Source organism: Symphalangus syndactylus, chromosome 23 (genome assembly GCF_028878055.3).
Source record: "Symphalangus syndactylus isolate Jambi chromosome 23, NHGRI_mSymSyn1-v2.1_pri, whole genome shotgun sequence".
Taxonomy (NCBI): domain Eukaryota; kingdom Metazoa; phylum Chordata; class Mammalia; order Primates; family Hylobatidae; genus Symphalangus; species Symphalangus syndactylus.
The window spans coordinates 50,184,813-50,199,570 of record NC_072445.2 but is presented as its reverse complement, the minus strand read 5'-3'; the positions used below and the strand labels follow the sequence as shown (position 1 = coordinate 50,199,570).

The 14,758-nt window shown below is 39.2% G+C and overlaps 1 protein-coding gene across 8 annotated transcripts in view; it reads left to right on the top strand.

The window, feature by feature from the left end:
- CDKAL1 (CDK5 regulatory subunit associated protein 1 like 1) overlaps positions 1-14,758 on the top strand; it is a 759,164-nt gene that overhangs the window by 187,207 nt on the left and 557,199 nt on the right. For all 8 annotated transcript variants that reach the window (XM_063632136.1, XM_063632135.1, XM_063632137.1 and 5 more), the window contains one exon: positions 7,177-7,273. In XM_063632136.1, the coding sequence (XP_063488206.1) occupies positions 7,177-7,273 (97 nt within the window). The remainder of the gene's footprint in view (positions 1-7,176; positions 7,274-14,758) is intronic.

The window sequence follows — 14,758 nt, the reverse complement described above, 5'->3', positions numbered from 1 at the left end:
TTCATTCTTTTTATGGCCAAATAGTATTCCGTTAGGTACATATACCACATTTTCTTTATCTGTTGATGGACACTTAGGTTGATTCTGTATCTTTGCTGTTGTAATTAGTGCTACAATAAATATGTAAGTGCAGGTGGCCCTTTAATATATTGATTTCTTTTCCTTTGGGTAGATACCCAGTAGTGGGATTGCTGGACAAATGGTAATCTTATTTTTAGTTTTTTGAACAATCTCCATACTATTTTCCATAGTGTCTGTACTAGTTTACATTCCCACCAACAGTGCATAAGCATTCCTTCTTCTCTGCACTCTGACCAACTACCAACTTCTGTGTTTTTTTTTTTTTTTTTTTTTTTTTTTTTTTTGAGACAGAGTCTCACTCTGTTGCCCAGGCTGCAGTGCAATGGCATGGTATCAGCTCACTGCAACCTCTGCCTTCTGGGTTCAAACAATTATCCTGCGTCAGCTTCCCAAGTAGCTGGCACTACAGGCATGTGCCACCACACCTGGCTAATTTTGGTATTTTTAGTAGAGACATGATTTCACTATTTTGGCCAGGTTGTTCTCAAACTCCTGACCTCATGATCCTCCTCCCTTGGCCTCCCAAAGTGCTGGGATTACAGGTGTGAGCCACCACGCCTGGCCAAATTTTGTTATTTTATGTAGAACTACTTTTATATTGAGAGCCATACTTGTGGCCTCAACTTACTTGCAGGTTACTCTGGAAGCCAACTCCTGTGCAGGCAGAGGACTCAAATTATAATTTTTCCATCTTTAATTATGAAGGCCAGCTTTCATTTGCCATGAAAACAACACAGATAATTTGGGACCATAATACGTTCTGAAATAGCTCAAGACGAGTATGTTAAAAATGAGGGTTTTTTTTTTTTTCCCCTGAACATACCCTCAAGATTTTATCGTCTTCATAATAAAAGATGATGCTTAGAACTAGTTAATTTGGCTCTTTCTCTTCTTTTCTCCTCCCAGTTCAAAATGCTTGCATCTCTTAATAGCCAGCATTCTCTTAGATTTGCAATTGGGCTCAAAGCACTGAAGCCTCATCACAATCTTCTTTTTGGCAGTAGCCTTTTTCCAGAATTCCAGAAAATGGGTTTAGTATGCCCACCATAGCCATTCTGCTTCCTGTCATAATGCTGCTTACCCTGAGCATACATAGAATCCTTATAGTAGAAGCAGGAGGCAGAGAAATTCTAGACAGACAGGGGCCGGTCCCTGGTGAATCCTCACCATCAAAAACAAAAACAAAAAAACAGCCTGAAACCCGCAGCCCAAAGTGAGAACTTCTATTCCTGTTTGCCCATTCTCTTCTGGTTGGTTCTTTCTAATTAATGCCTTTTACCAGTTGAATGTCGCCTTTCCCAGAACTACCTATGGCCTGCCCTGCTCCCATCCTGTGCCTATAAAGACCCCAGACTCGGGAGAGAGAGAGAGAGAGACAGCCAGCCAGCCAGACATCCAGCCTGACTTCGGGATAGAGACAACCTGATTTTGGGGAAGATGACCTGCACTTCCCATCCCCTCTCCACCTTCCCTTTCTGCTGAGAGCTGTTTTCTTTGCTCAGTAAAATTCTCCGTCTTCACCATCCTTCAACTATCCATGTGACCTCATTCTTCTTGGATGCTGGACAAGAGCTTGGGACCCATCAACTGCGCGTACCCAGAAAGGCTGCCACACCAGCCCTTTGCCCTTTCCAGTGGAGGGTAGCTGCCCCATGTGATGAGGCAAGGGGCCAACTGAACTGTTAACCCACCACTGTCCGTGGACAGTGGAACTAAAGGAGCACTGTATCACCCACTCTGGGACTTCGGGGTCATGGGCATCCTCACCTGGGTGTAGCTGTGTTCCCCTTGAGGCAACATGCCTGGTCTGGCCATGGGCCTTGCACGGAGCTTGCTCCTGCATCGGCGTCTGGAGCAACTGGCCAGGTCCTGCACTTGCTCGCTCATGTGTTCCCTCCACAAGGGGTTGAGTGTGGCAGGCCGAGTAGAGGGGGCACCCCTGCTGGGAGTCCGGCGAAGGGGCCAAGAAAAATCCTGCATCACTTGTTCTTCCTGCACTGTGTCATTTTGTAGGGTTGGTGCTTGCCACACTTGTTACAGAAAGTTTGATGGTTTTTAGGAATGTTTACCATGTTTATTGGAGTGCTATTGGAACAGAAAGAAAAATGAGTTTTTTTAAGTGTCCTAAAATACTGTTAGTCTCTGCCTTTTGCCCCTTTAGTGGAACTTTTTGATTATGCAGAATTACAACTTGCTGAAGCCCAGTTGAGGTAACTTCCAAGGAAGTTCATTTCTTCTTTTGCCTCCGTTCAGAGGGTGGGGAATTTTGTGACTATGTAAATTTGCTAAGGAGACACCATTCCAGATTTTTATCTTTCCCAGGACTCAAGTAGCTCTTGCTTTGCCACTTTTTTTGCTGTTGTTTTTGAGACAGGGTCTTAACTCTGTCGCTCAGGCTGGAGTGCAGTGGTATGATCTTGGCTCAGTGTAACCTCTGCCTACTGGGTTCAAGTGATTTTCCCACCTCAGCCTCCCGAGTAGCTGGGAGTACAAGCATGCACCACCACGCCTGGCTAATTTTTTTTTGTATTTTTTGGTAGAGATGGTGTTTCACCATGTTGGCCAGGCTGGTCTCAAACTCCTGACCTCAAGTGATCTGCCCGCCTTGGCCTCCCAAAGTGCTGGGATTACAGGCATGAGCCACCACCTCCAGCCACTTTTGTATTATTTTGAATAACAAAGGGCATTTTTGTTACTCCCTGCAAAAGAGTAGCTTTTACATTAATACTTTTTCTTTTTGAAAAGTGACTTTGATAAAGATGTAAAAAAACTTTGTAAAATTTTGTTTGATAACCTTTTATGAGTTTAAAACAAATTTTAATTCCGATTATATGGCCAACTCTAAATTTGAGACCAGGTACAGTGGTTTACATCTGTAATCCCAGCACTTGGGGAGGCCAAGGGGGGCAGATGGCTTGAGCTTAGGAGATCCAGAGCAGCGTAGGCAACATGGTGAAGCCCGTCTCTACTTAAAAAAGGAAAAAAAGGCTGAGAGTGGAGGTGCGTGCCTATAGTCCTAGCTACTCCGGAGGCTGAGCCTGGGGGGCGCGGAGGTTGCAGTGAGCCAAGATCATGACCCTGCATTCCAGCCTGTCTGACACAGTGAGACCCTGCCTCAAACCAACAAACAAACAAACAAATTCATTTGGCTGTGTCTTCCACCTGAAACCAGATTGGGGTCTCATAGTACTACAGCTCACATAGCATTCAGGTAGATGGAGCTAGAAATAAGCCCAAGTATGCATTTTCCGTCAGGGCTTTTTAACACTAAGCTAGAAAATATAAGTATCTCATAAACCTTATCCCTTTAATTAAATTTTTAGTAGGAACCAGAATTGTAAATTTCTTCCTTCACTACCCCAAAATATAGATGCATGTCCTCATTTAATTTGAGTCATTCTTGGTGAATGTGATAATCAGGGTAAAGTGCAATGAGATTTGCAAATTGAATGGTGGATTCAGTAAATGTAACAGCTGATCAGGGCTTTTTTTCTCAGTGTCATTTTATTAAGGTCTTCTGATATACTGATATATTCCTGAGTTTCCTCCCCACCCCCGCCTTTTTCTTTTCTCTCTTTCTGCCCTTGTTGAAAGATACTAACTTCTACAGTGTTGCGGTGAGTAGAGTATCAGGATATTGATCTCAGGGGAGGTGAACTAATTATAGATTTGTTTTTTCATTTTATGAGATGCTATTCTTCATAATAGGAATATAGAATATATGCCATATACTTGAGGTTACTTTTGTTAATCCCTTTAAGAATGGAGCACTTTACTTTACCTTGCTTAACAAGAAGGAAATAATTGATTCAGATGCTGCATGCTGTGCAAGGTGAGTTTTGAATGCAGTGAGGTGTATATGCAGTGGTCTGACTTCCGTAAGCCTCACTCATCTGACTCTTCCTTTGGTTCTTAAAGTTACGCTGAAGACTAGCTGGGCACGGTGGCTCATGCCTGTAATCCCAGCACTTTGGGAGGCCGAGGCAGGTGGATCATGAGGTCAGGAGATGGAGACCATTCTGGCTAACACAGTGAAACCCCGTCTCTACTAAAAATACAAAAAAAATTAGCCGGGCATGGTGGCGGGCGCCTGTAGTCCCAGCTACTTGGGAGGCTGAGGCAGGAGAATGGCGTGAACCCAGGAGGCGGAGCTTGCAGTGAGCCAAGATTGCGCCATTGCACTCCAGCCTGGGCCACAGAGCGAGACTCTGCCTCAAAAAAAAAAAAAATAATTCCTCCACATGCATTCTGGTTCTCTGATCCTTTTGCCTAGGGTATTAAATTAATTTCCTCACCTCCTGGCTTCTTTTCCCCTTCTATTTAGGGTAAGCAGAAGGGGAATGTCAATGTCAAATGTATTGACATTTTACACTATGTCACCAGTATTATGTTCTCAAAGTTCCACTCTGCCACCAAAACTTAAGAGATTTCCATATTGTCCACAAAATTAGAGACTCTCGAGCCTCTTAAGATTCTTTCTACAATATAAGCCCCCTCATTCTCCCATATACAGAAATTATTTCTATTAATATAATGAAATACTTTCCTCCTCCTTGTCTTTGTTCGTGCTCTAACAACTGCCCTGAGCTTTCTCTGCCTCCATCTCCATTTTTCCTACTCCTGTCTTGCCAATAAAATCCTCCTAGATTTCTTCATGAAGCTTTTTCCTGTGTTTTCCTTTCTGTATATTCTTTTTCCCTTCGTGGTATGTTAGCTATCCATCTCTCTGTCACCAAGGACACCTTACCCAAGGCTGTGTTTTTATGTTCTTTTATATTTCAAATATTATAAACCATAAGCTTGTTGAGTGCAAGGCAGTTGTCTTCATTACCGTGTTCTCTTAAACACTCAGCGCAATAATGTCTTAGATATGCTTAATAAGTAATTGAATAGCATTTTAGGAAGCAGGCTTTTTAAATTTGGATTTAATTATTAGTCATCTCAGCGTCTCTCTTGGATGTTTGGCAGCGATTCTAGGTATTATAATGAAAGTTCTTGAAGAAACTTGATGTTAACGTCTTTGTATACATAGCTAATGAAAATGGAAAGATTTTTTTTGTTTGATAAGGTATTCCACATTTAATACAAGAAAAGTATTTATATGCAATGATGTGCTTGGTACTGATAAAGAGTAAAACCAGGTGGCAGAGCCAGGCAATAATTCTCTTGGATGTGTTATGCAATCTACCAAAGTCAGATTTGTTTTTATTTCGTTAACAAGCTTTTTCAAGATTCCAAGAAGAAAAATTATATCAAAGTGTTCTAAGAAGCTATTGAAATGAAATGCAGGTGCCATTAAAATAGTATTTTGTACTCTGTCTATTCATTTATTTAATCATTCTCTCTGTACTTCCCAGAAAATTTTGATGTGGCCGTTTATCGAAAGAGCCCAATTTTTTGTTGGCATCTAGTTCTGAATTTGTACTCTTGAAAAAGTTGACAAAGACAAAGAAGTGTGCCAGGTTTAGAGACCTTTCACTTTATAGTAGTATAGTTTAATGTCACACCTACAGAAACTGAGCTGCTAATACCCTTACCTTTCTCAGTTGGTTTCAGAAACCTAGAGGTTGCTTGTAGTGGTGGGAGGAGGGACCCAATTTGGTACATTATACGCAGTGCCCAAAGACTCAGCAATAAAAGTAAACAAAGCATCAAAACATACTCCAAAACCCGTACACATGCAAAAGAATTAAAGACTTGAAAATTTAATTTTAAGATGGGCAAAGGATTTGAGTAGTTTGTAGGAGAGGATATAAGTTCTGCTTTGTTCACTACTGTCTTCTAGCACAAAGTAAATGTTTGCTATATATATGCATACCCGAATGAATAATGTCACATCAAAACATACTGCTAGCACCCTCTTGAGTAAAGAAATGCTTAAAAAATAGCCATATATGTATACTTTTGAGCCAGCATTTCTACTTCTTAGTTGTTTTTTTTTTTTTGATACACGGTCTTGCTCTGTTGCCCGGGCTAGAGTACAGTGGCGCCATCATCATCAGTGGTGCTCACTGCAAGCTTGAACTCCTGGGGCTTCAGTGATCCTCCTGGCTCAGCCTCCAGAGTAGCTGGGACTACAGACATGCCCCACCATGCCTGGCTAATTTGTTTATTTTTAGTAGAGACAAGGTCTCGCAATGTTGCCCAGGCTGGTTTCAAACTCCTGGGCTCAAGTGATCCTCCCTCCTTGGCCTCCCAAAGTGTTGGGATTACAGGTGTGAACCACTGCACCCTGTCTGAACGTAAGCATATGCAGTCAACTGTAGCATGTCTCTAGGGAGCAGGACTGAGGAGACGGGGAATTACTAGCACGTAGGGTATTATACCTTTTATTTTCTCTGTTTCAAATTTTTTAAAGTGTATTTTATTTTTATATTGGTCAAAAGACTAGGAAATAGTCTATTAAGTTTTAGGCATATTTTCATTAACATTTAAAATAAGTAACCTACTTGGAGAGTTAGCTTGCCTATCTGGAAAATGTAGTTTTCAAGAATGATTCATATCCTTGGGAATAAAGTAAAAAATATGAAATTTTGGCCGGGCGCGGTGTGATTACACTCTGCTTGTAATCCCAGCACTTTGGGTGGCCGAGGTGGGCGGATCACGAGGTCAGGAGATCGAGACCACGGTGAAACCCTGTCTCTACTAAAAATACAAAAAATTAGCCGGGCGTGGTGGCGGGCACCTGTAGTCCCAGCTACTCGGAGAGGCTGAGGCAGGAGAATGGCGTGAACCCGGGAGGCGGAGCTTGCAGTGAGCCGAGATTGCACCACTGCACTCCAGCCTGGGCAACAGAGCGAGACTCCATCTCAAAAAAAAAAAAAAAAAAAAAAAAAATTGAATTTTTTTGTTTTATAATGAGACAGTAATGAATGGCATTATCAGATTGGACTGCTGTTGTGTTCTTTAATGCTACGATAAATAGACATATTGTACAGAAGTTTTATTATGTGTTCTTTAACCAGTTGTAAGAAAATCCTGTTTCATGTGAGATAGGCCTATTATTATTTGGAGAACTAATATGCACTAGCAACAGTTTCCAAGAGTATACCCATGAGCTAAGGAATTCACATTGTTTTCTCTTCAATCTTTTAGAAAAGCTCAAGAGGAGAACAAGAAAATCGTACTGGCTGGATGCGTTCCTCAAGCCCAGCCTCGCCAGGACTACCTTAAGGGACTGAGTATCATTGGGGTAAGCTTGTACCTGATGCAAAGAGAAAATCTTATATTGTTAACGCCTGTAATAGCTCCACATTTTATTTTCTATTTGTAGGTTATTTATAAGCTATGTTACACTTATGGCTGTCCTAAACATATTTTCCTTATTGTCCCTGAAACTGTCATTTCTGTGTAACTTTTTCACCTTAGCACAAAAACATGCGTTAGTTTCTCTCATTACGAAAGAGCAACACAATAAAAAGCCATAGTGTGGAATTCACATCCCTTAATAACTCGGTCTTTTGCTGTCTATTACCATCGCTTTCCAAGTCATTACAGTTTTTCCACCTCACTCTGCTACATGCTTTTCACCCCCTAGTATATCAATGCCTTTTTTCAAATGCCCCACCTCCCTTATACCTACCACCACAAGTCTCAGCTTCAACATGACAACATTCTGTAAAGCCTTCTCTGCCTACTCTGTGTAGTCCTTCATAATTCTTTTCTCTGGTTTCTCTTTGCTTACCGTGCAGTTACCTGTCATACAATTCTTTGAATAAAGCCCACCTGTCTATTTAAATTGTTAGCCTCATGAGAATAGTTTTTCAATCTTTTTTTTAAAACTCTCGCCTGGGGCGCGGTGGCTCAGGCTTGTAATCCCAGCACTTTGGGAGGCCGAGGCGGGCGAATCACGAGGTCAGGAGATCGAGACCATGGTGAAACCCCGTCTCTACTAAAAAAATACAAAAAATTAGCTGGGCGTGGTGGCATGTGCCTGTAGTCCCAGCTACTCGGAGAGGCTGAGGCAGGAGAATGGCGTGAACCCGGGAGGTGGAGCTTACAGTGAGCCGAGATTGCACCACTGCACTCCAGCCTGGGCGACAGAGCGAGACTCCGTCTCAAAAAAAAAAAAAAAAAACTCACCATGTTTCTGTAGCCTTTCCCGTGATACCTGGCACATAGTAGGCACTCAATAAATGTTTGTTGTTTGCCTGAAAAAAATCTTCCCATTGTATTTCTGTTGTTAGCATACTTTTTTTTGGGGGGGGTGGGGCAGTCAGCTCTGTGAAGTAAGGAGACTACTGTCTATTCTCTCTCTCTTGTTCTTTGTAGTCAATTACTCTTTGCAAAATGCCCTGAAGTAGCTGATAGTCAGTCAATATTGGTTGATCAAATGATGGTGCTTCTTCCTTGCCAACATTCTACTGAAGCTGTAGGTGATAAGCTCAGCAATGTTGTTTGTTTAAAAAGGCTACATTAATTTAAAAAAATGTGTAAAAACATATGCTCATAGAAGAAGTTTACATGATTAATTGGCATCTGCTTTGAACTTTATGATAGATTTTCCCTTATTTGATATACTACTGATAGGTTCTTGTATCATGTTCTCAGTGTAATGAACTTGTTTTCTGCTGTGAAGTCCTTACCCCACTAGCAAATTTAATAATCTTTGAACAAACATTCTCACTTTCAACAAACAGAACCTGAATGTTTGGTAACTTTAGTTTGTTTTCACCATTTATCTGTTTACATTTTGATTTCTCTTGGTTTAAGGAATGAAATGAATATGGGACTCGCGAGTTATCTTTTCATGTCAGACTAACTTTCTCTATAAACATAATCCTGCTATGGTAGGGAAATAGGAAACTAGTTGGAAGTCTTTTTTAGAGATGGAATGTGGTAAAAGCTTGGAGTTGATCTTAGATTTCATCTCAAGGAATTAATTTAGAGAATAGCAGAATTTTTCTAGTATGGCAAAAGGCTCTTCTCTGCATACATTATGGAAACATTTTTTGAAACTCCATTGTGTGCAGGGAAAAGCGTGTGTTAGGACGTACAGGAGATTCTCCAGATACAGTGTAAGGGAAGACACTCAGTGCTATTAATGTGAGTTTATTTGCCAATGTCACAGCTTTGTGTCGGTCCAATTTTCAGGGCCTACACAAAGCTGTGACACTGGCAGATAAACATTTTTTTTTCTATTTAATTCCGCACCTTTGTTGTTCTGTGGTTAACATTCATTTTCTTTAAACTTCTATTTTAAGTTCAGGGGTACATGCACATGTTTGTTATACAGGTTAAACATGTGTCTGTTATACAGGTTATTTTATCACCTAGGTACTAAGCCTTTTACTCATTAGTTATTTTTCCTGATTCTCTCCTTCTTCCCACTCCCTACCCTCCAATAGGCCCTGGTGTGGTGTTACCCCTGATGTGTCCATGTATTCTCATCATGTAGCTCCCACTTAAAAGTGAGAACGTATGGTATTTGGCTTTCTGCTCCTGCATTAGTTTGCTAAGGATAATGGCCTCCAGCTCCATCCATAGTCCTACAAAAGACATGCTCTTGTTTTTTTGTTTTTTTTTTTTTAATGGCTGCATAGTATTCCATAATGTATATGTACCACATTTTCTTTATCCAATATGTCATTGCAGGTTGATTCCATGTCTTTGCTATTGTGAATAGTGCTGCAGTGAACATTCACATGCATGTGTTTTTATGGTAGAATGATTTATAATTACTCTGGGTATATACCCAGTAATTAGATTGCTGGGTCAAATGGTAGTTTTGCTTTTAGCTCTCTGAGGAGTTGCCACACTGCTTTCCATAATGATTGAACTAATTTACACTCCCACCAACAATGTGTAAGTGTTCCCTTTTCTCCACAGTCTTGCCAGCATTTGTTATTTTTTGACATTTTGATCATAGCCATTCTGACTGGCATGAGGTAGTATCTCATTGAGGTTTTGATTTTCATTTCTCTAACAATTAGTGACATTGAGCTTTTTTTCATATGCTTGTTAGCTGCCTGTATGTCTTCTTTTGAAAAGTGTCTGTCCATATCCTTTGCCCACTTTTTAATAGGGCTGTTTGTTTTTCTCTTGTAATTTGTTTACTTTCCTTATAGATGCTGGATATTAGACCTTTGTCAGATGTATGGTTTGCAAACATTTTCTGCCATTCTGTAGGTTGTCGGTTTACTCTGTTGAGAGTTTCTTTTGCTGTTTTGTTCTGTCACATAGTCCCATTTTGTTACCACTAGTAGTCTTTAGGTTTATTTTATTTTGTTCATTTATAATTGGACAAATAAGAATACATTTTGAAAAGTGAATAGAAATAAAATCTGTATTTCTATCGCCATAATGCAGTTATAATTTTGCTTATCTCCTTCAGACTTAACCTTTGCATCTTTTACTTAATTGTAATCTCAAAAACTATTTTGTATTCTTATTTTTCTATGTTATTTCATGAAGTTTTTTTAAACAATTTTAAGTGTGGCATTAGTGTTCTATTGAAGGATATAACATAATTTACCTATTTCTTAATTGTTGGATTTAAGAATTTTCTAGTTTTTAGGAAATATACATACTACATTAATGCTCTCAATGGTCTTTTAAATTTTTTAAATTTAAAATTAGTATATTTTGAAAAGTTTCTGAAAGTGGGATCACACGATCATTAACATTTCAGAGGTGTAATTTAATTATATATTTACCAGCATTAAGTATTATTAAAGTATAAGATTATTATTTGATAATATCATTTTGTAGAGCATTTTTTTCTGTGGCAGGTATATGACATTTTATTTATCATCACTGACTTTTTAGATATGAAAATTATGTCCACATAACTGAAAATTTTGAAAACAAATTACAAATTAGGAAACAAAATTATCTAAATTTTATCTTTAGAGAGACCTACTTTTGAATAGAATTGTTCTATAGAATTTCTATAAAACTAGAAACCTTCTGAAATATAGAGAGTTACAGTGAAATAAAGAAATGGATTATATTTTATACAAAGAGAAAACAGTTCTGAAGTGCAAAAAGAATAGATATTTAAATTCAGTGACTTGGGAAACTATTTTCAGCAGGAAGTTTAGAAATGTATTGCATGATTGAGTAAAGAATGCTATTCCTTCACAAAATTTCTATGATGGGAGGATGTTAATAGAGTTGGAAGGAAGAACAACTGTAACTGCATTCTTTGCTTTTACCTTCTGCTAGCCTTTATCTGTGTCACCTTACAGTACAGGAAGAATGTGTCAATTCTATTGACCAGGCGATTAAAATCAAAAGCTTCCATGAGGTGGGGATCATTGGGTGAGCAAGCTACTTATTGTACCTCTGAGTTAAAGGACTTCCATTGTACTTACCCATGTTTGAAAGTGCTTATAGCATAGGCATTTAAGAAGATATTAATAGATAAAGAGAGAAATTACTACCATCATAACCTGCTAGTTTCCATCAATATCAGCCTGTAGGAATGGGGCATTTATTTTAGTAATCAGAACAAGGCAGTGTGGTGAGAACACAGGGTAAGCACTTTTTGACCTCTGGGCCTTTTATTATCATCTGTCCCACTCTCTCCTGAAATCACCTAGTTGTGATTAATATTATTTGTGTGATGGTGCGTGGAAAGAAAATAACAGAACATCAAAGCCAGAAATAAAGCCTGTCATCCTCTGGGTCCAGATGCACTGGCTTTGGTGGCTGTAACCTCTGCACTTCTTCCGTCTTGGAGCAAAAATCTTTGCACAAACCTGTCTATTTTCTTCACAATGGAAGCAGAGACAGAACAGATTTGAAAACATAAATGTCTTCAATAAAAAGTTTTAGCCAAAACCTTTTTCACAAGATATGAAACTATCTTAGCATGAAGTAAAGTTTAAATTTTATATCTAGATGATGTATATTTATGGGTGACCAGTATAGAATCAAGATCTTTTTGTCTTTTTTCAGGATCTTGAAACATTTTACTTTATAGTTAAAAATTCCCTTTCTCTTTTAATAAATAGTTATAGTTAATCATCTACCTTAGAGTTTTCATGCAATGCCATTTTTATTACTGCTGTTTGTTTATGTCATTTATGTTAGCTGCAGATAGTTTCATATCTTGTGAATATATCTGTTTGAATGTTTCTGTTTTTCTTTTAGGCTAATTTGTTGGCAGAAAGTTTCTTTTAGGTTAGTTAACCAGAACATAGGATGTTCTCTTAACATTTGCAGTAAAAAAAGAGTAGTAGACTTCAGGCATCAGAAAGCCTAGCTTCAAATCCTAGACCTGCCATATCATTATTTATTTGGTTCAGCAAGCACTTACTGAGTGCCTACTGTGTGCTTGGAGTACTGTTCCTTGCACAGTACTATGCAGGTGCCGGGAATGCAGCAGTATATAAAATTGTCCCAGATCCCTGTCCTCACTGAGCTTATGTTCTGGTTCTTAGGGAGAGAATTCTGGTTTGAATCCAGAACTTCTCCAGCTTCCTGGAGAATCTAGTCAGATGGGTCCCTAGACCACAGTGAGATCAATTAGTTGGGAATTTCTCTTTAAGGCTCAGATGGAAATGCCCTTGGTGTTTGCTGGTTGTGAGTTGTGTTAGGGAGAGATGAGTGAAACGATATTTATTTGCTGAGTTCTTCTTCCTAAGGTAGTGTTATTTATCAGTTATTACAGTATCCATTATTAACAGGAACAACATTTATTAGGAAGTTAGGCTCTCTATTACTACAAAGTGTGTTTATGAAATTGTGTGCTTTGTGTAGTTTTTCTGTGTTAATAACAAGGACCACATTTGAAGTTGGTCTTGGTGTTAATTCATTGGACTGATCATTGTAACTAATTATAGCTCTAGAAATTCTAAATAAACTGCAAATTAATAGGTTGTAAAATGTTAAAACATGCAATTCACAATGGAATATACAATTTGATACTGAAAATTTGTAAATGACAAGGCTTGCTCATGTGCCAGCTGTGAGCCCTGCAGGCAGGTGAACATTTTCTTTGGAGAGCTCGACAGAAATGTGGTTTAACACAGGTGTCCACTTGTCTCAGGGACTATTACCAGGTTGATTTGCAGTGGTTAAATATCTTTTCAGTCAGGCTGCTCTAATCTCGAAAAGTGAAACAGGATTGACTTTGGACTATTTCAAATGCGAGCACTTTAATTTTGAAATTATGTGTACAGTTAAAGCTGCATTTGAACGGCTAAATTTGAGAATATTTCTATCGTACACCATGTTGCAAAAGGTAAACAAATTCACAAAGTGGAGCAGTGTCACAGTAACAGTGGGATCAGTATTGAGGGCAAGGCTTGAAGAACTCTCTCCTTCTCCTGTTTGCCCCTACTTCGAACATTTCTTCTTGCCATGTTCTATTTTTTTTACCTTCTGTTGCCTAAAAGGCAGTATTTTGAGAGAATGACATGTAAATTTAAACACCCATTTATGTTTTTCCCTTCCTTGACCTGTTGGTTTCACTTTTTTTGGCATCTTCTAATCTCACCTGTATTCATACATATTTCACCTATTGAATGATTAAAATGTAGTATATCATTAGTGATTAAGAGTATGGATTCAGGAACTAGATTACATGGGTTCATATCCCTGCAGCACTGTTTCTTAGCTGCGTGACCTTGTACAAGTTACTTAACCTCTGTGTACCTCAGTTTCTTCCACCATTAGGTGGTGATAATAATAGAACCTGACTCTGAGTTTTTTAAGGGTTAAATCAATTAATATGGCCGGGTGCAGTGGCTCACGCCTGTAATCCCAGCACTTTGGGAGGCTGAGGCAGGTGGATCACTTGAGGTCAGGAGTTTGAGACCAGCCTGGCCAACATGATGAAACCCTGTCTCTACTTAAAAAAATAAAATAAAATCAATTAATACATGTAATTGTGCTTAGCATGGAGCCTGGCACATAGTGCTCTGTATTTGCTGTTTTTAAAAAAATTAACTAATGTACTTAGTAGGAGAATCAACATTGAGCACAATTATGTGCCTGGAACTAAACCATTTGCTGAAGATACTGAGCTGAATACAACATATATTCTCCCTAAAGACCATGAAATCTGATGAGAGGTGCAAATCCTTGTGATTAATCTGCATAGGGAAAAGGGCTGTGGGCACACAGAGGATGCAGCCATGCTTTACATAGGCCTCTGATATTAAGTAGTGGTTTAACGAGTGGAGAAAGGAAAAAGGACTTTCAGTCAGAAACAACAATATGAGAGTAGGCACCTGGGTGTAAGATGCCTGGAGAGGAATAGAATCAGCAGGGAGTGAGTGGAGTGGGGAGTGTTAAGAAGTGTAGTGTGGAGTTGTGCAGATGAGTGATGAGTACAATAGTGAGGGTGGAGAGAAGGAAGGGGGTTGCACTCAGTGAACCACAGGACAGGGTGAAACACTGTGTTGGGGGAGCAGGAGAGGATAGCATGAACAGATGAAGGTGAGAAGCAGTATAATGAGTATAATGTACTGGTTGTCTCTTCATGCCCTTTGTTCATTATCTGTTCGTTGTTTTCTTGTATGTTCATGATATCAGTCTTTTCTTATTTTAGGTCACATTTATTGAGGTATAGTTAACAGTTAAATTCACTTTTGATGAATTTGGACAGTCACCACATAGTTTCCATTGTGCTAAAAAGTTACCTTGTGCCCTCTCGTATTCAACCATGCCTACTCTTCCCATGCCACCAGTCCTTGGCAACCATTGATGAGATCTCTGTTCCTATAGT